We start from the raw sequence: 25,114 nt of genomic DNA, 5'->3' as shown, positions 1-25,114 counted from the left end.
TCTTCAAAGACTTCTCTCTCACCAGTTGTTTGTGAAGGCCGAAAAGTGTGAGCTTCACGTTCCTCCGATCTCATTCCTGGGGTACATCGTGTTTCAGGGCTGTGTACGGACTCCCAAAAGGTAGAAGCGGTGGTCAATTGACCGAGTCCCAGCACAGTCAAACAAGTCCAGCGTTTTTTGGGGATTTTGCTCATTTCTACTGGAGATTTGAAAGAGACTTTAGTTCGGTGGCTACGCCATTGACAGCGCTCACCAAGTGCTGGGCATTTAAGCTGGACCCCTGCTGATGAGAAGGCGTTCTAGGACCTGAAACGTCGGTTTTCTTCTGCACCCATTCTAGTTCATGCGGATTCTTCTCTTCCCTTCATGGTAGAGGTGGATGCCTCTGACGTTGGCTTGAGTGTGGTTCTGTCTCAGTGCTCGGCTAAAGTCCGTAAGCTTCATCCCTGTGCATTATTTTCCATGTGTCTCACTACAGCAGAGAGGAACTATGATGTTGGTAATCGGGAGCTTCTTACGGTCAAACTGGCTTTGGAGGAGTGGCGGCACCGGTTGGATGGTTTGGAACATTCCTTTAAGGTTTGGACTGACTACAAGAACCTGGCCTACATCCAGGAGGTTAAACGCCTCAGTCCCCGACAGGCTCGTTGGGCTCTTTTCTTCACTCGGTTCAGATTCATGTTATCTTACCATCCGGGGTCTAAGAACGTGAAGCTGGATGCCCTTTCTCACCAGTTCCCCAGCTCCAGTGGGGATCGGCCGCTTGGATCCATCATCCCTAGGTTGCTCATCCTCGTGCCGGTCTCCTGGGGTATAGGGACTGTAGAGAGGGAGGCGCAAGGTAGGAAGGCAGTTCCTGTAGGCCGTCCATCTAACAGATCTTTTGTTCCTCACGGTCCAAGGTATGGCAGTGGTGTCGTTGTGTCTCCCCTCTCATACGTTGAGGGAAGCGAATGCTAAAGTTTCTGAGGAGGAGGTTTTGGTGGCCCTCAGCAGTCGGACCTTTGTGGCTACTTGTTCGACATGCTCCCGGAACAAGACTCCTTGTCAGCAGCCTCTGGTGCTTCTTCATCCGCTCCCAACACCTTCTCAACCCTGGTCTCATCTCTATGGATTTCATCATGGGTCTTCCATCCTCAGAGGGTCACACTGTCATCCTGGTCATTGTGGACCGCTTTTCCAAGGCGGAACATTTCATTCCGCTGCCTAAGCTTCCATCTGCCCGTGAGACTGCTCAGGTAGTCATTCAGTACGTTTGCCTCCAGTATCTGGAGGGAGTTCTGTACTCTTCTGGGGTCATTGGACAGTTTGTCCTCTGGCTATCACCCTCAGTCCAACGGTCAAACGGAGCAGGTGAACCAGGATCTGGAGACCGCCTTATGGTGCTGTTTGTCCCCCGCCACTGGAAGTCAGCATCTTCCCTTGGTGGTGTAGTCACACAACACTCTCCAGTGTTCCTCCACCGGCCTGTCACCATTCCAGGTTTTGTACGAATGGCCTCCTCTGTTTCCAGATCAGGAGATTGAAGTGGCGGTTCCATCCGCTCAACGTCTCATCTCTCATTGCCGTCGGACCTGGAAGAGGGTTCGGTCAGCACTCCTGAGGCCCTCAGCTCGGGTTCAGTGACAGGCCAACCGTCATCGCCGTTCGAGTCCACTCCTGCGTTCCGGCCAGATGGTCTGTTTGTCTAGTAGGCATCTGCCTCTGTGCTTGTAATCAAGGAAGTCGGCACCCCTGTATGTTGGGCCATTCAAAGTTCTATGGCGCATTAATCCAGTGACCTATTATATTCCCCGATCCAAAAGGGTTCATCCCACCTTCCACATCTCCAGACCCAAGCCTGTGGTGTTCAGTCCTCTGGTTCCGGCCACTCGGCCTCCACCTCCGTCTCGCATGATAGAGGGACAGCTAGTCTACACTGTGTGACGCTTCCTCTCCAGTCGCCAGTTCCGACGTGGGACTCAATATATCATGAGTTCCGGCTTGGGACATTGGGACATTCTGGACCCCGGGGCTCATTTGGGATTTCCATCGCCGTTCAGCTACCCCTGGTGGAACATCAGGAGACGTTGATTCCTTGATTCCTTAGGTTACCGCTGAAGGGCACCCTTACCCTGTTTTCTAGTTTACAGGTTACCTTGATTATTACTTATTGGATTTAGTTACCTTCCATGTTCACCTGTTTGCCTTGTTATTTAGGTTCCTCAGGTGGCCTGTATCTTCGCTTAGGTCTCATGTTTTATTAGTGTGCGGTTGCCATGTTTCTGCTTACTGTGTTTCTCTGCGCCTGGGTTCGAGTTCATACTATAATTATTGTATAGCGGCTATCTCCAGACCATCAGACTGTTAAACAGCTTCTATTCTCCAGACCATCAGACTGTTAAAACAGCTTCTATCTCTAGACCATCAGACTTTTGAACAGCTTCTATCTCCAGACCATCAGACTGTTGAACAGCTTCTATCTCCAGACCATCAGACTGTTGAACAGCTTCTATCTCCAGACCATCAGACTGTTGAACAGCTTCTATCTCCAGACCATCAGACTGTTGAACAGCTTCTATCTCCAGACCATCAGACTGTTGAACAGCTTCTATCTCCAGACCATCAGACTGTTGAACAGCTTCTATCTCCAGACCATCAGACTGTTGAACAGCTTCTATCTCCAGACCATCAGACTGTTGAACAGCTTCTATCTCCAGACCATCAGACTGTTGAACAGCTTCTATCTCCAGACCATCAGACTGTTGAACAGCTTCTATCTCCAGACCATCAGACTGTTGAACAGCTTCTATCTCCAGACCATCAGACTGTTGAACAGCTTCTATCTCCAGACCATCAGACTGTTGAACAGCTTCTATCTCCAGACCATCAGACTGTTGAACAGCTTCTATCTCCAGATCATCAGACTGTTGAACAGCTTCTATCTCATCAGACCACAGACAGACAATCAGACTGTTGTACAGCTTCTATCACCAGACCATCAGACTGTTCAACAGCTTCTATCTCCAGACCATCAGACTGTTGAACAGCTTCTATCTCCAGACCATCAGACTGTTGAACAGCTTCTATCACCAGACCATCAGACTGTTGAACAGTTTCTATCTCCAGACCATCAGACTGTTGAACAGCTTCTATCTCCAGACCATCAGACTGTTGAACAGCGTCTATCTCCAGACCATCAGACTGTTAAACAGCTTCTATCTCCAGACCATCAGACTGTTAAACAGTTATCGCACCATCTTCTGTAATAAGAGACAAAGACTCACTCACACAAGCTCTCACACACACAGCTCATACACACGCAAACTCTTGTACTCACATATACACTCACAAGCATGCATACTCCAATACTCACAAACACACGCACACACAAACACAACTCTGCTGTCCCATGTGTATATACTGTAGAGACATTAAACATGGGATAGTTTCTTAATGTTTTCTAACTGTGTATTCGTGCACTGGATTCTCCACATGGCTCATTCTAATATATGCTACCACTGTACATTGTATTTAGTTCCACTGTTAATTTATACGCTGAATTCTCAACATCACTCACTGTAATATATCTACTGCTGTACATATCATTCTAAGTATATTTTGTTGGAGTATATAAACATAGATTGCATTTGGATTACTGATACAGTGATGTTTGGGTTGTTAACTGGACTCGTTCTGACATTCCTGATTTCTTGTTATATTATTATTTGTGTACTTGTTTGACATTTTTGCTGCACTGTTAGGAGCTAGTAACATAAGCAATTCGCTGCACCTCCTACAACATCTGATGAACTGTGTACGCAACCAAACACTTTGATTTGCTATATTTCCACTCATGGTGCTATATGCACAGTGTGCTGACTGACTGATAAGAAAGACAAACCTAGCAGGATGCTCGGAGAGGGTACGGTGTGTGTGTGACTGTGCTGAATGCAGAGATGGCAGAGCCTGCTAGCAGTAGTAGGCATTGGTGGACTAGAGAGAGAGAGATGCTAACGATGGATGCCAGACTGAGTTAAGCTCTTGGCTGTTCTGTGTATCTCAGAGGGTGTCTCTCTCTTTTTCTCTCTCTCTCTCCCATTATATCCAAACAGCAGTGTTCCATTTTCCTTTCTGTTCCTCATAGTGTGTACTTCCTATGACCTTCTCTACCCAAACAGTGCACTTATAGTAAAAGCTGTCTTTGAGACCATTAGCCTGAAAGATACAGGGTTTCATAATGACATCTGGGAGGTTTGACCTGTTGAGCATGTCTGTCTTTTCTCTATAGTGGATCAGAGTGCTCTTTGTCTCCAGAACAAAGACCAAATCTATGTCCCAAATTGAAACCTATTCCCAATGTAGTGCTCTCTACGGGGCCTAGTCAAAAGTAGTGCACTATATAGGAAATAGTAGGGTGTCATTTGGAATGTCATTTCCTGAATGCACTCAGATGGAAAGACTCCTCCCTCCTGAAGACAGTGCTGTCAGATGGACAGGACCTGGTATTCTGTTCTCTCTTTCTCTTTTTCTTTCTCTGTCTCCTCCTCCTCCATCCTCAAGACTGTCAGATGGTCAGGACCTGGTATTCTGTTCTCTCTCTCTCTTTTCTTTCTCTGTCTCCTCCTCCCTCCTCAAGACTGTCAGATGGTCAGTCAGTCTCCTCCTCCCTCCTCAAGACTGTCAGATGGACAGGACCTGGTATTCTGTTCTCTCTCTTTCTCTTTCTCTTTCTCTGTCTCCTCCTCCCTCCTCAAGACTGTCAGATGGACAGGACCTGGTATTCTCTTCTCTCTCTTTCTCTTTTTCTTTCTCTGTCTCCTCCTCCCTCCTCAAGACTGTCAGATGGACAGGACCTGGTATTCTGTTCTCTTTCTTTCTCTCTTTCTCTCGTTTTCTCTTTCTCAGAAACAATGACAGTGAAGTGTGAGAATCCTTTTCGATGAAATGCTACAAGACAAATGTTCCTCTTTAAGTGACTCTCCTTCTCCCAGAGTTTCTCCATTTAAAATGTTAAAGTATCTGTATAGAAGGTTACCCCAACTGGCGGCCCGCGGATCCAATTTTCACCGTTGGATATAAAAAACACCAGGAAATCAGCTCCAAGTGATTTTAATTTAAGAAATTGGCTCCCAAGTTTTCCCACCCATAACAGAGAGATACGACGTGATTGTATACAAATGTACGTTTTAAAATTATTACGTTTTAGTCAAACATTATATCTGTTTGGGCTTCTTGCAGTCAATTTGTAGTCTACGAATGATTTGTAATTATGTTCCGGGTCCCCGACCATCCGCTCAAGGAAAAAAAATCAGCCCTCGGCTGAATCTAGTTGATGATCCCTGTTGTATAGGATCCACTTATTCACTACAGTAGCTACACCTTGCTCTTGCTATGAGTCTCTTCTTCATTAGTCATTTTACAGAAATACATCTTATTTAATGTTCACTGTAATTATCAGGTTGCACACTTTTAGCCTTGGTTCTTTTTCCTGTCTTTTTTTCTCTTTCTTACAGGCAAGAGGAGAAGAGGAGGAGAAGAGGAGGGGAGGGGGAGAAGAGGAGGGGAGGGGGAGAAGAGGAGGGGAGGAGGAGGAGAGGAGTTCTAGCCTGTAGACATACATAAAGTAAGTAGAATGCTCTTTGACCTGAAACATGATCTGAGCTCCCTACCTCCCCTCTCCTCGCTGCACAAATCCATCTTGAGAAAAGGAAATTACTTTTTGAAGACCTGCACTCAGGCTCAGTTGCGGAATATCTTACTAGGAGCTCACTGAACTGACTGACATAACAGAGCTGGTCTGCATTACAGCAGTAGCATCACAGTACAGCAGTAGCATGAACCCCATACGAAAACACCAGCCAGTCTGTCTGAATGATTTATTTTACCCTTCCCGTTGGCCTTAAATTGGCAGATCTGAAGGGTTTGGATAGTTATCAACAGTGAAGTGTTGGAGCTTCCACCATATTGCTTCTACCTTACAGATTGTTAAACATCAAAGCGCTAGGGCCAGAGGGAAGGGTTGAGGGGTGATTAGGGGCGTGCTGAACCGGTCTCCTCTTCCCCAACAGAATCAGTCACCTTAGCTTAAGATGAGACTAGTATCAAGATGATTGCTTGAGACCATTGAAATATAATGATTTCTTGCTTGTACTTCCTTGCATGGGTACAATCCATATGGTCGCCGGCCCAACCATCACAGAACATTGACATGAATGGCTTGACTCTCCATTCAAGTCATTCTATTCATATAGTAGTTGAGACTAGGTTTGCCATCCCTATGGTTATTCCCTCTATGGTTCAGCTTCCATACTTCAGGACAGGTCTGTAAGGTTAGTCTCTCTATGGTTCAGCTTCCATACTTCAGGACAGATCTGTAAGGTTAGTCTCTCTATGGTTCAGCTTCCATACTTCAGGACAGGTCTGTAAGGTTAGTCTCTCTATGGTTCAGCTTCCATACTTCAGGACAGGTCTGTAAGGTTAGTCACTCTATGGTTCAGCTTCCATACTTCAGGACAGGTCTGTAAGGTTAGTCTCTCTATGATTCAGCTTCCCTAATTCAGGACAGGTCTGTAAGGTTAGTCACTCTATGGTTCAGCTTCCGTACTTCAGCACAGGTCTGTAAGGTTAGTCTTTCTATGGTTCATCTTCATACTTCAGGACAGGTCTGTAAGGTTAGTCTCTCTATGGTTCAGCTTCCACTTCAGGACAGGTCTGTAAGGTTAGTCTCTCTATGGTTCAGCTTCCATACTTCAGGTCAGGTCTGTAAGGTTAGTCTCTCTATGGTTCAGGTTCATACTTCAGGACAGGTCTGTAAGGTTAGTCACTCTATGGTTCAGCTTCAGCACAGGTCTGTAAGGTTAGTCTTCTATGGTTCAGCTTCATACTTCAGGACAGGTCTGTAAGGTTAGTCTCTCTATGGTTCAGCTTCCATACTTCAGGTCAGGTCACGGTTAGTCTCTCTATGGTTCAGCTTCATACTTCAGAACAGGTCTGTAAGGTTAGTCTCTCTATGGTTCAGCTTCCATACTTCAGGACAGGTCTGTACGTGGATCTGATATGTAGATGAGTTCCTATTGTTCTCCACCATGAGACATGGAATGCATAGTTATACCATACAGAAATGACAGCTACAGTACCAACTCAACCTTTACATTCAAATCTACTTATAAATGTCATAATTATTGGGGAAGCGATAATGATGTAGCCTAATAATGATCACACAGAGTTGCCTCTTCCAGTACAGTACACTGTAGAAGTCAAAATGTATCAAGTCTCAGAGGAGGAGTGCTGATCTAGGATCTATCTCACTTTCTGTCTCTCTGTATCTAAGACGCATGATACATACAGCCTCAGAGATCTACTCAGGTATGGCTAACTAATTATCCTGAAGAATACCACTGCTATATCAGTGAAAATGTTCTCCGGTTGCTTTGAGTCAGAGAGCAAAATGTAGTGTTTTGACCTTCCAAAGTTCAGTTACAAGAAGGTTACTTTCCTTCCCACAGTATCACTAAAACTGTCCATCATCATCATCATTATCATCATCATCAATCATCACAGGATGTTGATTACATCCCTAAAAATGTCATGCATATCATCATGCTCTTCCAACGAAGGACCAGACATATTCAAGCATGACAAGAGTGATAGCAAGTATAGTTCATCACATGAAACTTTGCAGAATCTTTAAGCGCCTCTGTTTCTCTCCATCAGTATGTCTTCTTAAGCACATTTTCCTGCAGGGTTCTCTCCAGTGTGTCTCAACCTTTTCATTAAGACAAGCAGTCTATGGTCTTTACTCCATGAGGGAGCGCTTAAATTAAGTCAGCTACTCATCTCTCGGACTGAAAGTCCCATCCCACAGACCAGTGCCTGTCCACGGACTAGAAGACGAGAAACACTGCTCAGTTCTACCTGGAGTTGCTGGTCTCTGCCAGCCTGTTGTTCATGATCCCCAGAGCGCCCACTCCTCCAGAGAACCCGTTATGTCTCGAGCCGCCACACACCGTCCTGGGATAACCGTTAGCGGACTCTGATAACTGCTTCTGCATGAGTGCCAGTGAGACCTTATTCGAGGCCGTCAGGTCCTTCATTGAAATCATCTCTCCAGAGAGTCTGCGTCCTCCTCCCTCCATGTCGCTTTCGCAGGGTCCCGAATCCCCCGAGTCCGGCGTGCGTTTGATTCGGAAGCGACCTTTACGGATTCTCGAACCAGGCCGGATGGCATTGCGGCGACCCAATGGGAAAGAGTTGGACTTGATTTTACACCGCTGGCAGCATAAGTTCTGAAGCATCCAGTTGAGCACCTGAATGAAAGAAGCATGGAGGGAATTTGATTAGACATTTAAAATACAGATAGAGTTGCCTGAGCCATTTGAGTACAACAATGCATACATACAAAATGACGGAGGATTAAAAATACAATATTGTCGACAGACTCATTTCCAATGTTCAACATCTACCTGTTTGATGACGATGGAGATGACGTTGAACAGAGAGTAGATGCAACACACGCCCATAAGGATGAACAGGCAGTTGGCTAGACGGTACAGTGGCTGGTACTCATAGTCTGCTCTCTGGCTCGACACCAGGTCCCCAAAGCCGATGGTACTGGAGGAGGAGGAAGAAAAAGAAGAAGAGTGGCTTTATTGCCTGTATTTATCCCCCTGAGACTAGGGTTCAGAATCCCAGTAACTTTCCCCAAATTACCCCAGTTATCCAGAAGTCCTGTTGGAGGATTTCCTACTTATTACCTCCTAATTCCAGGAATCGGTAGCACTTTATGACAACTCCACTTAATAAAGCATCAATAATGGATTATTAAAGAGTTTATTATTAATTGATGAATCAGGTAGTCATTTTTCCTCTCGCTCCTACTGAAAAGCCAATTGTCTCGGTTGATATATTATCGAATAGATATTTGAAAAACACCTTAAGGGTTGATTATAAAAAACATTTGCCATGTTTCTGTCGATATTATAGACATAATTTGGATTATAGACAGATTTTTTTTTTTCAGCGTTGTTGTGACCGCTATTTCCTGTGGATATCTCAACATAATGTGACCAACAAAAGGAGGTATTTTGGGTATAAAATAATCTTTATGGAACAAAAGGAACATTTTCTGTTTAACTGGGAGTCTCGTCAGTGAAAACATCCGAAGATCAAAGGTAAACGGTTAATTTGATTGCTTTTCTGATTTGTGTGACCAAGCTTCCTGCTGCTAGCTGGACATAATGCTATGCTAGGCTATTGAAAAACTTACACAAACGCTTGTCTTGCTTTGGCTATAAAGCATAATTTCAAAATCTGAGATGACAGGGTGATTAATAAAAGGCTAAACTGTGTTTCACTATATTTCACTTGTGATTTCATGAATATGAATATTTTCTAGTAATATTTTTGGACCGTTGTGCTATGCTAATTAGTGTAGTTGATGACAATTCTCCCTCAGACAATCGCATGGTATGCTTTCGCTGTAATGCCTATTGTAAATTGGACAATGCAGTTAGATTAACAAGAATTTAAGCATTTAAATGATACAAGATTCTTGTATGTTAATGAATGTTTAATATTACGATTATTTATATGAATTGCGCACTAGCAGGACACCTATCCCTAAGAAGTCATACTACAGATTTTCAATTGGATTGAGGTCTGGGCTTTGACTAGGCCATTCCAAGACCGTCCCAGTGTCAAATCTCTGGAAGACTGAAACAGGTTTCCCTCAAGAATTTGCCTGTATTTAGCGCCATCCATCATTCCTTCAGTTCTGACCAGTCTCCCAGTCCCTGCCGATGACAAACATCCCCACAGCATGATGCTGCCACCATCATGCTTCACTGTGGGGATGGTGTTCTCTGGGTGATGAGATGTGTTGGGTTTGCGCCAGACATAGCGTTTTCCTTGATGGCCAAAAAGCTACACTTCTGTCTCATCTGACCAGAGTACCTTCTTCCATATGTTTGGGGAGTCTCCCACATGCCTTTTGGCGAACACCAAATGTGTTTGCTTATTATGTTTTTAAGCAATGTATTTGTTTCTGGCCACTCTTCCGTAAAGCCCTGCTCTGTGGAGTGTACGGCTGAAAATGGTCCTGTGGACAGATACTCCAATCTCAGCTGTGGAGCTTTGTAGCTCCTTCAGGGTTATCTTTGGTGTCTTTGTTGCCTCTCTGATTAATGCCCTCCTTGCCTGGTCCGTGAGTTTTTGTGGGTGGACCTCTCTTGGCAGGTTTGTTGTGGTGCCATATTGTAACGGTCGTCGTATGAAGGAGAAGAGGAGGACCAATGCCCAGTGTGGTAAGTGTCCATATTGATAATTTATTATCACGAGAACACTAAACAATATTACAAAGGAGAATGAACGAAACGAAACAGTCCTGTCTGGTGTAGACACAAAACAGAAAACAATCACCCACAACTCAAAGGTGAAAAACAGGCTACCCAAGTATGGTTCTCAATCAGGGACAACGATTTGACAGCTGCCTCTGATTGAGAACCATACCAGGCCAAACACAGAAATACCAAATCATAGAAAAACTAACAGACAACCCACCCAACTCACGCCCTGACCATACTAAAAGAAAGACATAACAAAATAACTAAGGTCAGAACGTGACAGTACCCTCCCCAAAGGTGCGGACTCAGGCCGCAAAACCTATACCTATAGGGGAGGGTCTGGGTGGGGGTTCTGTCCACGGTGGCGGCTCTGGCGCGGGACGTGGACCCCACTCCACCATAGTCTTTGTCCACCTTTTAACCTGCCTCCGTGGCCTCTTTAGGTCAGCGACCCTCGCCGCCGACCTCGGACTGGGGACCCTAGCAATGGGTCCCGAATGGACGGGAGATTCCGGCAGCACCGGACAGGCGGGAGACTCCGGCAGCTCCGGAGTGAAGGGTGATTCCGGCAAACCTGGAGTAACGGGCGACTCTGGCTGCTCCTGACTGGCGGGAGACTCTGGCTGCTCCTGACTGGCGGGAGACTCTGGCTGCTCCTGACTGGCGGGAGACTCTGGCTGCTCCTGACTGGCGGGAGACTCTGGCTGCTCCTGACTGGCGGGAGACTCTGGCTGCTCCTGACTGGCGGGAGACTCTGGCTGCTCCTGACTGGCGGGAGACTCTGGCTGCTCCTGACTGGCGGGAGACTCTGGCTGCTCCTGACTGGCGGGAGACTCTGGCTGCTCCTGACTGGCGGGAGACTCTGGCCTCCTGACTGGCGGGAGACTCTGGCTGCTCCTGACTGGCGGGAGACTCTGGCTGCTGCTGACTGGCGGGAGACTCTGGCTGCTGCTGACTGGCGGGAGACTCTGGCTGCTGCTGACTGGCGGGAGACTCTGGCTGCTGCTGACTGGCGGGAGACTCTGGCTGCTGCTGACTGGCGGGAGACTCTGGCTGCTCCTGACTGGCGGGAGACTCTGGCTGCTCCTGACTGGCGGGAGACTCTGGCTGCTCCTGACTGGCGGGAGACTCTGGCTGCTCCTGACTGGCGGGAGACTCTGGCTGCTCCTGACTGGCGGGAGACTCTGGCTGCTCCTGACTGGCGGGAGACTCTGGCTGCTCCTGACTGGCGGGAGACTCTGGCTGCTCCTGACTGGCGGGAGACTCTGGCTGCTCCTGACTGGCGGGAGACTCTGGCTGCTCCTGACTGGCGGGAGACTCTGGCTGCTCCTGACTGGCGGGAGACTCTGGCTGCTCCTGACTGGCGGGAGACTCTGGCTGCTCCTGACTGGCGGGAGACTCTGGCTGCTCCTGACTGGCGGGAGACTCTGGCTGCTCCTGACTGGCGGGAGACTCTGGCTGCTCCTGACTGGCGGGAGACTCTGGCTGCTCCTGACTGGCGGGAGACCCTGGCTGCTCCTGACTGGCGGAGACCCTGGCTGCTCCTGACTGGCGGGAGACCCTGGCTGCTCCTGACTGGCGGGAGACCCTGGCTGCTCCTGACTGGCGGGAGACCCTGGCTGCTCCTGACTGGCGGGAGACCCTGGCTGCTCCTGACTGGCGGGAGACCCTGGCTGCTCCTGACTGGCGGGAGACCCTGGCTGCTCCTGACTGGCGGGAGACCCTGGCTGCTCCTGACTGGCGGGAGACCCTGGCAGCTCCTGACTGGCGGGAGACTCTGGCATCTCCTGACTGGCGGGAGACTCTGGCAGCTCAGGACAGACGGGAGACTCTGGCAGCTCAGGACAGACGGGAGACTCTGGCAGCTCAGGACAGACGGGAGACTCTGGCATCTCCTGACTGGCGGGAGACTCTGGCAGCTCAGGACAGACGGGAGACTCTGGCAGCTCAGGACAGACGGGAGACTCTGGCAGCTCAGGACAGACGGGAGACTCTGGCAGCTCAGGACAGACGGGAGATTCTGGCAGCTCAGGACAGACGGGAGACTCTGGCAGCTCAGGACAGACGGGAGACTCTGGCAGCTCAGGACAGACGGGAGACTCTGGCAGCTCAGGACAGACTGGAGACCCGAACCGGGGTCACCATGCGTAGGGCTGGTGCCATGTACCCCGGCCCGAGGAGATGCACTGGAGACCAGATGCGCTGAGCCGGCTTTATGGCACCTGGCTCGATGCCCACTCTAGCCCGGCCGATACGAGGCGCTGCTATGTACCGCACCGGGCTATGCCTGCACACCGGGGACACCGTGCACCTCACGGCATAACACGGTGCCTGCCCGGTCCCCCTCTCTCCACGGTAAGCACGGGGAGTTGGCTCAGGTCTCCTACCTGACTTAGCCACACTCCCTGTATGCCCCCCAATACATTTTTGGGGCTGCCTCTTGGGCTTCCAACCGCGCTGCCTCCTCATACCACCCCCTCTCTGCTTTCGCTGCCTCCAGCTCTGCCTTGGGGCAGCGATATTCTCCCGGCTGTGCCTAGGGTCCCTTGCCATCCAGATCCCCTTCCATGTCCAGCAGTCTGGAGACCGCTGCTGCTGCTGCTGCTGCCCGTTACCACGCTGCTTGGTCCTTTGGTTTTGGGTGATTCTGTAACGGTCGTCGTATGAAGGAGAGGAGGAGGACCAATGCGCAGCGTGGTAAGTGTCCATATTGATAATTTATTATCACGAGAACACTATACAAAATAACAAAGGAGAATGAACGAAACGAAACAGTCCTGTCTGGTGTAGACACAAAACAGAAAACAATCACCCACAACTCAAGGGTGAAAAACAGGCCAAATCACAGACAACCCACCCAACTCACGCCCTGACCATACTAAAAGAAAGACATAACAAAAGAACTAAGGTCAGATCGTGACACATTCTTTCAATTTTTTAATAACGGATTTAATGGTGCTCTGTGTGATGTTCAAATTTTCTGATATTTTTTAATAACCCAACCCTGATCTTTACTTCTCCACAACTTTGTCCCTGACCTGTTTGGAGAGCTCCTTGGTCTTCATGGTGCCGCTTGCTTGGTGGTGCCCCTTGCTGAGTGGTGTTGCAGACTCTGGGGCCTTTCAGAACAGGTGTATGTATACTGAGATCATGTGACAGATCATGTGACACTTAGATTGCACACAGATAGACTTTGTTTAACTAATTATGTTACTTGTGAAGGTAATTGGTTGCACCAGATCTTATTTAGGGGCTTCATAGCAAAGAGGGTGAAAACATATGCGTTGCACACACCACTTGTGTGGTTTGAATTTTTAATCATTTTTTGAAACAAGTCATTTTTTAAAATTTCACTTCACCAATTTGGACAATTCTGTGTATATCCATTACATGAAATCCAAATAAAATTCCATTTAAATTACAGGTTGTAATGCAACAAATTGTCTAATAAAAATCATGAGCTGGCGCACACTCTATGTATAACCTCCCAGTCATTTAATGGGTAAAAAAAAACTTTAGTCAGCACCTCTACATTAAAACATTTTCTCTGGGTGTGCTCCAGCTCATGATTTTATTAGAAAATATTTTTAGTTTAACATTCTGTGCATTTGTGATTATTATTTAACCATTGATATGTTCTAGGGTCTAAGTGTGACTGTTTACATTCACTTTAGTTTCAGTAGAAACTCACTTCCAAAAAATGCACATTTTCTATATATTTTCTTAACTTAACATCCTCTTTGTTCTAGGGGACATTTTGAGACCTAGTGCGTAATGGGACAAGGACATCCCTGCCAGCCAAACCTTCCCCTAACTCGGATGACGCTGGGCCAATTGTGCACCGCCCCATGGGTCTTCCGATCAGGGCCGCTTGCGACAGAGCCTGGACATGAACCCAGAATCTCTAGTGGCCCAAAACACTGTGCCACATGGGTGGCTCATTTTAAGGAGCATCAGGTACTGCTGGAATGTCCATCTTTTGATGAGAAATTACACTGTTCACTCGAGACATTTATATTTATAAAGTATAAATGGCCCACACTTTAGATGAGGCTACGCAAAAAATACTTGAATAACGATTAGGAAAAGGTCTATAAGGATCTATATTAAATATCTTATGAATCATTATTACATACTTTAAAAGTGGTTTACAAATGTGTGAATAACTAGGTTACTATCACTTACAAATGTGAAAGTAATGATTAATAACAATTTAGTAATAAATTATAAATCCTTCATTATGTTGAGTTATTATAAAGTTCTACACAGGAATCTTCCAACAGGGATTTCTGGAAAACCAGATAAGTTTAGGGAAGAGACGTACACATACACACACAAAAGAACAGGTTGAAGAACAGGACCAGCCACAGTGCAGTGCCTTGATGAAGGGAAAAACGACACGATAGTTACTCTACCCATTAGATTTTCCCTTCAGTCAGACTCAAGATTCGTAAAGAGAACCCTCCAGCCAGTTACTATCTTGCCCACCTCTCCGAGCTCCGACCTTACCTGAATGTGACGAAGCAGAAGTAGAGTGAGTCGAGGTAGGCCCATCCCTCCACGGGGGTGTACATGGCCGAGGCGCAGCAGGAGATGATGATGGCGGATAGCCCCAGGATCAACATGACGTGGTAGACAGACGGCTTCCACCCCGGGAAAGAACACGCTGAGAAGTCATGGCGGATACCCGGCGGGAGGAGGCCGGAGTTCCGAATGCGCCGTTCCCTCACAGCCTTCATGACCACAGCCAGGAGGGTGATAATGCGTTCCAGGAAGAGGTTAAAGAACAAGATGGTGGCTGCGCAGCCGAGGAGACCGTAGAAGATCAGGAACACCTTCCCTGCTACTGTCACTGGAGTGGACATCCCGAAACCTACAGGTGGCGACAGAGAGATGGGGTTAGGGTAATGGATTGCTTAATTGATTGAGTGGTTGATTGCTTGACTGGATGATTGGTTGATTGATTGATGAAAGAAGATTATACTACTGAAGGCCCAGAGGAAGGAATTTTACATACCACAATGTAAGTCTGTTTGTTCCAAATAATTCTCAGGTCATTGCGGGTATCTGAATGCCTCATTTCCTTCTTCTGTGGTAGACACTAAGGCTGCGTTTACACAGTCAGCCCAATTCTGATGTGTTTTTCAGTAATTGGTATTTTGACCAATCAGATCAGCTCAAAAAAATCTGATGTGTAAAGATAGGATTTGGGATCCATGTGTAAATGCAACCCAAGTGAGTCCTGGCCTGGGGTAATATGTTTTAGACACTACTCCGTACATACCAGCATGTATATTAACAGCACTGTACCAGCATTGGATGAGTTAAATAAAGTGAGTGACATTTTGTAACTGAAATATCTGGCAACATTCTATTAGCATTAGACGTGGCACATCTTTCTACTTCCTCTGAACTTCCTCAGAAGACAAGGCCATCAGTATTTGGGAGGGTGTGTGAGTAACACAGTAATGAAGCTAAGCTCTGTAAATGATTGACAGATACAGATACATGATCTGGCCGTTTGTTCCGTCAACTCATTTCCTGGTCAATTAGGTGTTAAAGATAAGTGGAGAAGTTGTGAGAGGTGACGAAAGATGAGGATTAGATGTGTGTGTGTGTGTGTGTGTGTGTGTGTGTGTGTGTGTGTGTGTGTGTGTGTCATTTGTGTGATTTGTTGAGTTATATAGGAACAAAACAAGGACACTTCCTATGTTGAGAAGTCAGAGGTCAGAGACAGACTTTGCAGCTGACACACATCTATGCTCACCAGCCAAAGTGTATATTTGTAACTGATTGGATAAGTGATTGTTGTGGTGTATTCTGTCAAGCAAAAAACAAAGTGCAAGGAGATCATGGAGTGAGATTCTGTTTCAAGGTGAAATTATTTTTCCATCATTGTCTTTGTCTGCGTCCCAAATGGCACCCTATTTTCTAAATCGTCTCTGGTCAAAGTAGTGCAATATATAGGCAATAGGGTACCATTTTTGGGTACTATTTCTTTCTACACAGGGCTTAGTAGCTGTTCCATCCCTTTAATAACTACAGTAATAAATTATACTAATGTGATGAGCTCCCTATATGACTCAATGTTATATTTACCTCGTTGTTCAAATTGGAAACCACTCAAATATGATCGTTAATAATAGAGCAAACACACACTCGTGTAAAAAGGCAGAAACACACACACACACACACACACACACACACACACACACACACACACACACACACACACACACACACACACACACACACACACACACACACACACACACACACACAACCACTGACATGTTCCCCTCTACCATCAGTCCAGTGCAGTGGAGATAGCTCACACACGTATCACATGTTATTAGTCACATGAGCTGAATACAACAGGTGTAGTAGACCTTTCGTCACTCATTTCCTGGTCAATTAGGTGTTAAAGATAAGTGGAGAAGTTGTGAGAGGTGACGAAAGATGAGGATTAGATGTGTGGTGTGTGTGTGTGTGTGTGTGTGTGTGTGTGTGTGTGTGTGTGTGTGTGTGTGTGTGTGTGTGTGTGTGTGTGTGTGTGTGTGTGTGTGTGTGTGGTGTGTGTAATAAATTATACTAATGTGATGAGCTCCCTATATGACTCAATGTTATATTTACCTGGTGTGGTTCAAATTGGAAACCACTCAAATATGATCGTTATTAATAGAGCAAACACACACTCATGTAAAGGCAGAAACACACACACACACACACACACACACACACACACACACACACACACACACACACACACACACACACACACACACACACACACACAGTGGTGTGGTTGTAGTTGTGAGTTCTCCACAGACACCCACAGACACCCACAGACACCCACACAACCACTGACATGTTCCCCTCTACCATCAGTCCAGTGCAGTGGAGATAGCTCACACACGTATCACATGTTATTAGTCACATGAGCTGAATACAACAGGTGTAGTAGACCTTACAGTGAAATGCTTACTTACAAGCCCTGAACCAACAATGCAGTTAAGACAATACCCCCCAAAAAGTAAGAGATATGAATAACAAATTATTAAAGAGCAGCCGTAAATAATAGTGGTGACATTCGGGACGCTCTATGGCATTGATTCAGGACAGTGGTGTGGTTGTAGTCATGGAGATCTACAGGACAGTGGTGTGGTTGTAGTAGTGGAGTTCTACAGGACACTGGTGTGGTTGTAGTAGTGGAGTTCTACAGGACACTGGTGTGGTTGTAGTAGTGGAGTTCCACACAACAGTGGTTTGGTTGTAGTAGTGGAGTTCTACAGGACAGTGGTGTGGTTGTAGTCGTGGAGATCTACAAGACAGTGGTGTGGTTGTAGTAGTGGAGTTCTACAGGACAGTGGTGTGGTTGTAGTAGTGGAGTTCCACACAACAGTGGTGTGGTTGTAGTAGTGGAGTTCCACACAACAGTGGTGTGGTTGTAGTAGTGGAGTTCCACACAACAGTGGTGTGGTTGTAGTCGTGGAGATCTACAAGACAGTGGTGTGGTTGTAGTAGTGGAGTTCTACAGGACAGTGGTGTGGTTGTAGTAGTGGAGTTCTACAGGACAGTGGTGTGGTTGTAGTAGTGGAGTTCTACAGGACAGTGGTGTGGTTGTAGTAGTGGAGTTCCACACAACAGTGGTGTGGTTGTAGTAGTGGAGTTCTACACAACAGTGGTGTGGTTGTAGTAGTGGAGTTCTACATGACAGTGGTGTGGTTGTAGTAGTGGAGTTCTACAGGACAGTGGTGTGGTTGTAGTAGTGGAGTTCTACAGGACAGTGGTGTGGTTGTAGTAGTGGAGTTCTACAGGACACTGGTGTGGTTGTAGTAGTGGAGTTCTACAGGACAGTGGTGTGGTTGTAGTAGTGGAGATCTACAGGACAGTGGTGTGGTTGTAGTAGTGGAGTTCTACAGGACAGTGGTGTGGTTGTAGTAGTGGAGTTCTACAGGACAGTGGTGTGGTTGTAGTAGTAGAGTTCTACAGGACAGTGGTGTGGTTGCAGTAGTGGAGTTCTATAGGACAGTGGTGTGGTTGTAGTAGTGGAGTTCCACAGGGCAGTGGTATGGTTGTAGTAGTGGAGTTCCACAGGGCAGTGGTATGGTTGTAGTAGTGGAGTTCAACAGGGCAGTGGTATGGTTGTAGTAGTAGAGTTCAACAGGACAGTGGTGTGGTTGTAGTAGTGAAGTTCTACAGGACCGTGGTGTGGTTGTAGTAGTGAAGTTCTACAGGACCGTGGTGTGGTTGTAGTGGTGGAGATCTACAGGACAGTGGTGTGGTTGTAGTGGTGGAGTTCTATAGGGCAGTGGTGTGGTTGTAGTAGTGGAGTTCTACATGACAGTGGTGTGGTTGTAGTAGTGGAGTTCTACATGACAGTGGTGTGGTTGTAGTAGTGGAGTTCTACAGGACAGTGGTGTGGTTGTAGTAGTGGAGTTCTACAGGACAGTGGTGTGGTTGTAGTAGTGGAGTTCTACATGACAGTGGTGTGGTTGTAGTAGTGGAGTTCTACATGACAGTGGTGTGGTTGTAGTAGTGGAGTTCTACATGACAGTGGTGTGGTTGTAGTAGTGGAGTTCTATATGACAGTGGTGTGGTTGTAGTAGTGGAGTTCTACATGACAGTGGTGTGGTTGTGAACTGAAGGAAGAGGGTGGGTTGCTAGAGAGTAGAGGGGCAGCCCAAATTAAAAGATTCAATGAAGACATGTCTGAGTCTCAGTGTTTCGTTGTTAATTAATTGTCTCTCTCCTCCTGGACCTGCTCCTGGACCTGCTCCAAAGGAAACCAGATTAAATCTCTCCTTCCCTTTTGTTCCAGCTGTCATTACTAACTAATTGACCTGAGAGAGGAGAATAGCCTCTCTATGGCATTGATTCAGGATGCGTCCCGAATGGCAGCCTATTCCCTATATGGTGCATGCACTATGGTCTCGTGTGGCTCAGTTGGTAGAGCATGGCACTTGCAGGGTTTTGGTTTCGATTCCCACGGGTGACCATAACAAAAATGTATGCACACGAAAATGTAAGTCGTTCTGGATAAGAGCATCTGCTAAATAGGAAGGGACGTCAGGTGGCCTAGTGGTTAGAGCTTTGGACTAGTAACCGAAAGGTTGCAAGATCGAATCCCCTGGCAAACAAGGTAAAAATATGTCGTTCTGCCCCTGAACAAGGCAGTTTAACCCACTGTTCCTAGGACGTCAATGAAAATAAGAATTTGTTCTTAACTGATTTGCCTAGTTAAATAAAGGTGAAAAATAAAATAAAATACTAAAATCTAAAAACTATTGGCCCTGATTAGAAAATAGTACACTATATAGGGAATAGGGGGTGCTGTTTCAGAGCCATTATTCCAGGCCAATGTATCAAGATGCATTAGATGGCTGTTTTTGCTCTGTTGGATGATAGCTGATCTGTCCTTGCTCTGTTGGATGATAGCTGAACTTCCTTGCTCTGTTGGATGATAGCTGAACTTCCTTGCTCTGTTGGATGATGGCTGAACTTCCTTGCTCTGTTGGATGATGGCTGATCTTGCTCTGTTGGATGATAGCTGATCTTGCTCTGTTGGATGATAGCTGATCTGTCCTTGCTCTGTTGGATGATGGCTGATCTTGCTCTGTTGGATGATAGCTGATTTTTCCTTGCTCTGTTGGATGACAGCTGATCCTTCCTTGCTCTGTTGGATGATAGCTGGTCTGTCCTTGCTCTGTTGGATGATGGCTGATCTTGCTCTGTTGGATGACAGCTGATCCTTCCTTGCTCTGTTGGGTGACAGCTGAGCCTTCCTTGCTCTGTTGGATGATAGCTGATCTGTCCCTGCTCTGTTGGATGATAGCTGAACTTCCTTGCTCTGTTGGATGATGGCTGATCTTGCTCTGTTGGATGATAGCTGATTTTTCCTTGCTCTGTTGGATGACAGCTGATCCTTCCTTGCTCTGTTGGATGATAGCTGATCTGTCCTTGCTCTGTTGGATGATGGCTGATCTTGCTCTGTTGGATGATGGCTGATCTTGCTCTGTTGGATGACAGCTGATCCTTCCTTGCTCTGTTGGATGATAGCTGATCTGTCCTTGCTCTGTTGGGTGACAGCTGAGCCTTCCTTGCTCTGTTGGATGATAGCTGATCTGTCCTTGCTCTGTTGGATGATAGCTGAACTTCCTTGCTCTGTTGGATGATGGCTGATCTTGCTCTGTTGGATGATGGCTGATCTTGCTCTGTTGGATGATAGCTGAACTGTCCTTGCTCTGTTGGATGATAGCTGATCTGTCCTTGCTCTGTTGGATGATAGCTGATCTTTCCTTGCTCTGTTGGATGATAGCTGAACTTCCTTGCTCTGTTGGATGATAGCTGATCCTTCCTTGCTCTGTTGGATGATAGCTGATCTTTCCTTGCTCTGTTGGATGATAGCTGAACTTCCTTGCTCTGTTGGATGATAGCTGATCCTTCCTTGCTCTGTTGGATGATAGCTGATCTGTCCTTGCTCTGTTGGATGATAGCTGAACTTCCTTGCTCTGTTGGATGATGGCTGATCTTGCTCTGTTGGATGATAGCTGATTTTTCCTTGCTCTGTTGGATGACAGCTGATCCTTCCTTGCTCTGTTGGATGATAGCTGATCTGTCCTTGCTCTGTTGGATGATGGCTGATCTTGCTCTGTTGGATGATGGCTGATCTTGCTCTGTTGGATGACAGCTGATCCTTCCTTGCTCTGTTGGATGATAGCTGATCTGTCCTTGCTCTGTTGGGTGACAGCTGAGCCTTCCTTGCTCTGTTGGATGATAGCTGATCTGTCCTTGCTCTGTTGGATGATAGCTGAACTTCCTTGCTCTGTTGGATGATGGCTGATCTTGCTCTGTTGGATGACAGCTGATCCTTCCTTGCTCTGTTGGATGATAGCTGATCTGTCCTTGCTCTGTTGGATGATGGCTGATCTTGCTCTGTTGGATGATGGCTGATCTTTCCTTGCTCTGTTGGATGATGGCTGATCTTGCTCTGTTGGATGATAGCTGATCTTTCCTTCCTCTGTTGGATGATGGCTGATCTTGTTCTGTTGGATGATAGCTGATCTGTCCTTGCTCTGTTGGATGATAGCTGAACTTCCTTGCTCTGTTGGATGATGGCTGATCTTGCTCTGTTGGATGATAGCTGATTTTTCCTTGCTCTGTTGGATGATAGCTGATATTTCCTTGCTCTGTTGGATGATGGCTGATCTTTCCTTGCTCTTTTAGATTATCTGTCCTTGCTCTGTTGGGTGAGGCTGATCTTGCTCTGTTGGATGATAGCTGAACTTTCCTTGCTCTGTTGGATGATGGCTGATCTTGCTCTGTTGGATGATGGCTGATCTTTCCTTGCTCTGTTGGATGATGGCTGATCTTGCTCTGTTGGATGATAGCTGATCTTTCCTTCCTCTGTTGGATGAAGGCTGATCTTGTTCTGTTGGATGATAGCTGATCTTTCCTTGCTCTGTTGGATGATGACTGATCTTTGCTTGCTCTGTTGGATGATGGCTGATCTTGCTCTGTTGGATGATGGCTGATCTTGCTCTGTTGGATGATGGCTGATCTTTCCTTGCTCTGTTGGATGATGGCTGATCTTGCTCTGTTGGATGATGGCTGATCTGTCCTTGCTCTGTTGGATGATGGCTGATCTTGCTCTGTTGGATGACAGCTGATCCTTCCTTGCTCTGTTGGATGATAGCTGATCTGTCCTTGCTCTGTTGGGTGACAGCTGAGCCTTCCTTGCTCTGTTGGATGATAGCTGATCTGTCCTTGCTCTGTTGGATGATAGCTGAACTTCCTTGCTCTGTTGGATGATGGCTGATCTTGCTCTGTTGGATGACAGCTGATCCTTCCTTGCTCTGTTGGATGATAGCTGATCTGTCCTTGCTCTGTTGGATGATGGCTGATCTTGCTCTGTTGGATGATGGCTGATCTTTCCTTGCTCTGTTGGATGATGGCTGATCTTGCTCTGTTGGATGATAGCTGATCTTTCCTTCCTCTGTTGGATGAAGGCTGATCTTGTTCTGTTGGATGATAGCTGATCTGTCCTTGCTCTGTTGGATGATAGCTGAACTTCCTTGCTCTGTTGGATGAAGGCTGATCTTGTTGGATGATGGCTGATCTTGCTCTGTTGGATGATAGCTGATTTTTCCTTGCTCTGTTGGATGATAGCTGATATTTCCTTGCTCTGTTGGATGATGGCTGATCTTTCCTTGCTCTTTTAGATTATCTGTCCTTGCTCTGTTGGATGAGGCTGATCTTGCTCTGTTGGATGATAGCTGAACTTTCCTTGCTCTGTTGGATGATGGCTGATCTTGCTCTGTTGGATGATGGCTGATCTTTCCTTGCTCTGTTGGATGATGGCTGATCTTGCTCTGTTGGATGATAGCTGATCTTTCCTTGCTCTGTTGGATGATGGCTGAGGCTCTTGCTCTGTTGGATGATGGCTGATCTTTCCTTGCTCTGTTGGATGATAGCTGATCTTTCCTTGCTCTGTTGGATGATGACTGCTGATCTTTGCTTGCTCTGTTGGATGATGGCTGATCTTGCTCTGTTGGATGATGGCTGATCTTGCTCTGTTGGATGATGGCTGATCTTTCCTTGCTCTGTTGGATGATGGATGATCTTGCTCTGTTGGATGATGGCTGATCTTGCTCTGTTGGATGATGGCTGATCTTTCCTTGCTCTGTCGGATGATGGCTGATCTTGCTCTGTTGGATGATGGCTGATCTTGCTCTGTTGGATGATGGCTGATCTTGCTCTGTTGGATGATGGCTGATCTTGCTCTGTTGGATGATGGCTGATCTTGCTCTGTTGGATGATGGCTGATCTTGCTCTGTTGGATGATGGCTGATCTTGCTCTGTTGATGATATCTGATCTGATCTTGCTCTGTTGGATGATGGCTGATCTTGCTCTGTTGGCTGATCTTGCTCTGTTGGATGATGGCTGATCTTTCCTTGCTCTGTTGGATGATTGATCTTTCTGTTGGATGATGGCTGATCTTGCTCTGTTGGATGATGCTCTGTTGGATGATGACTGATCTTGCTCTGTTGGATGATATCTGATCTTTCCTTGCTCTGTTGGATGATAGCTGATCTTGCTCTGTTGGATGATATCTGATCTTTCCTTGCTCTGTTGGATGATGACTGATCTTTCCTTCCTCTGTTGGATGATGACTGATCTTTCCTTCCTCTGTTGGATGATGACTGATCTTTCCTTGCTCTGTTGGATGATGACTGATCTTTCCTTCCTCTGTTGGATGATGGCTGATCTTGCTCTGTTGGGTGATTTGGCACACGTTGAATTTCACAGAGAGAGTGTTTTTAGAGACAGGTGGGACTTTTTTTGCAGAAAGTACAGATTGGCACATCAGATATTGTTTCCCAGAACCAGTTTTATAGGATCTTTGCGAGGATTTAAAACCTACTTTAAAAAGAGAAAGACATGCAATTCCGGTGAACATCCAAGTGCTATCCACCCTCAGGTTTTTATTAAAGGTAACTTTCACTGGGCCTTTAATAGTCCTGTATTAGTGGACTGATATAGCAGTCTGCAGCCCCAGCATGGGCAAACAGATTTGTCCAGGTCCCCGGCCGATTAACAAAACATTCTCAGCCCTTCCAACCCCACACTTTTGCCCTCAGAACAGCCTGAATTCGTTGGGGCATGGACCCTACAAGATGTCTTTAGCTTTCCACAGGGATGCTGGACCATGTTGACTCCAATGCTTCCCACAGGTGTGTCAAGTTGGCTGGATGTAATTTGGGTGGTGGACTATTCGTGAAAGACGGGAAACTGTTGAGGGTGAAAAACCCAGTAGCGTTGCAGTTCTTGACACACTCAAACCGGTGCGCCTGGCACCCAATACCATACCCCATTCAAAGACACTTCAATCTTTTGTCTTACCCATTCACCCTCTGAATGGCGCACATCCACAATCCATGTCTCAGTTGTATCAAGGCTTACAAATCCTTATTTAACCTGTCCCCTCCCCTTCATCTACATATTTGAAGTGGATTTAACAAGTGACATCAATAAGTGATCATAGCTTCACCTGGTCAGTCTATGGTATAGAAAGAGCAGGTGTTCTTAATGTTTTGTATACAAAAGTCTGACAGCAATTGATATTTATCAATGGTTATTGACACACACAGGTTGAATCAACGTTGTTTCCACATCATTTCATTGAAATTACGTTGAACTATCGTGGAATAGACGTTGAATTGACGTCAGTGTCCACTGGGTTACCCCTTGTCGTTCTGAAGGAGTTCCAACTTGTCCCCAACAGAAATGAACAGCTCTCATTGTGCCCCAATTACATATCAGCACATCTCATTAAATGGAGTAGGACAGGCAGGCAGGTAGACAGGCAGGCAGGTAGACAGGCAGGCAGGCAGGTAGACAGGCAGGCAGGCAGGCAGGCTCCACAAGTCAGAAACACACTTCCCCAAGCTCTGGGACAGTGCTGGTCAGACACACACTTCCCCAAGCTCTGGGACAGTGCTGGTCAGACACACACTTCCCCAAGCTCTGGGACAGTGCTGGTCAGACACACACTTCCCCAAGCTCTGGGACAGTGCTGGTCAGACACACACTTCCCCAGAGCTCTGGGACAGTGCTGGTCAGACACACACTTCCCCAAGCTCTGGGACAGTGCTGGTCAGACACACACTTCCCCAAGCTCTGGGACAGTGCTGGTCAGACACACACTTCCCCAAGCTCTGGGACAGTGCTGGTCAGACACACACTTCCCCAAGCTCTGGGACAGTGCTGGTCAGACACACACTTCCCCAAG

The 25,114-nt window shown here is 46.6% G+C and overlaps 1 protein-coding gene across 1 annotated transcript in view; it reads right to left on the bottom strand.

Annotated features, from left to right (window-relative positions):
- Positions 1–7,299: 7,299 nt before the first annotated feature.
- The window catches only part of LOC124038788 (potassium channel subfamily K member 12-like), a 38,417-nt gene continuing 20,602 nt past the window's right edge, over positions 7,300–25,114 (bottom strand). Inside the window, exons 3-5 of the mRNA XM_046354851.1 lie at positions 14,832–15,195; positions 8,445–8,592; positions 7,300–8,288 (exon numbers count right to left, since the gene is read on the bottom strand). Of these exons, the coding sequence (XP_046210807.1) occupies positions 7,893–8,288; positions 8,445–8,592; positions 14,832–15,195 (908 nt within the window). The 3' untranslated portion in view covers positions 7,300–7,892. The remainder of the gene's footprint in view (positions 8,289–8,444; positions 8,593–14,831; positions 15,196–25,114) is intronic.

This window comes from Oncorhynchus gorbuscha, linkage group LG06, assembly GCF_021184085.1.
Source record: "Oncorhynchus gorbuscha isolate QuinsamMale2020 ecotype Even-year linkage group LG06, OgorEven_v1.0, whole genome shotgun sequence".
NCBI lineage: Eukaryota > Metazoa > Chordata > Actinopteri > Salmoniformes > Salmonidae > Oncorhynchus > Oncorhynchus gorbuscha.
This window is presented reverse-complemented; position numbering and strand designations above follow the sequence as displayed.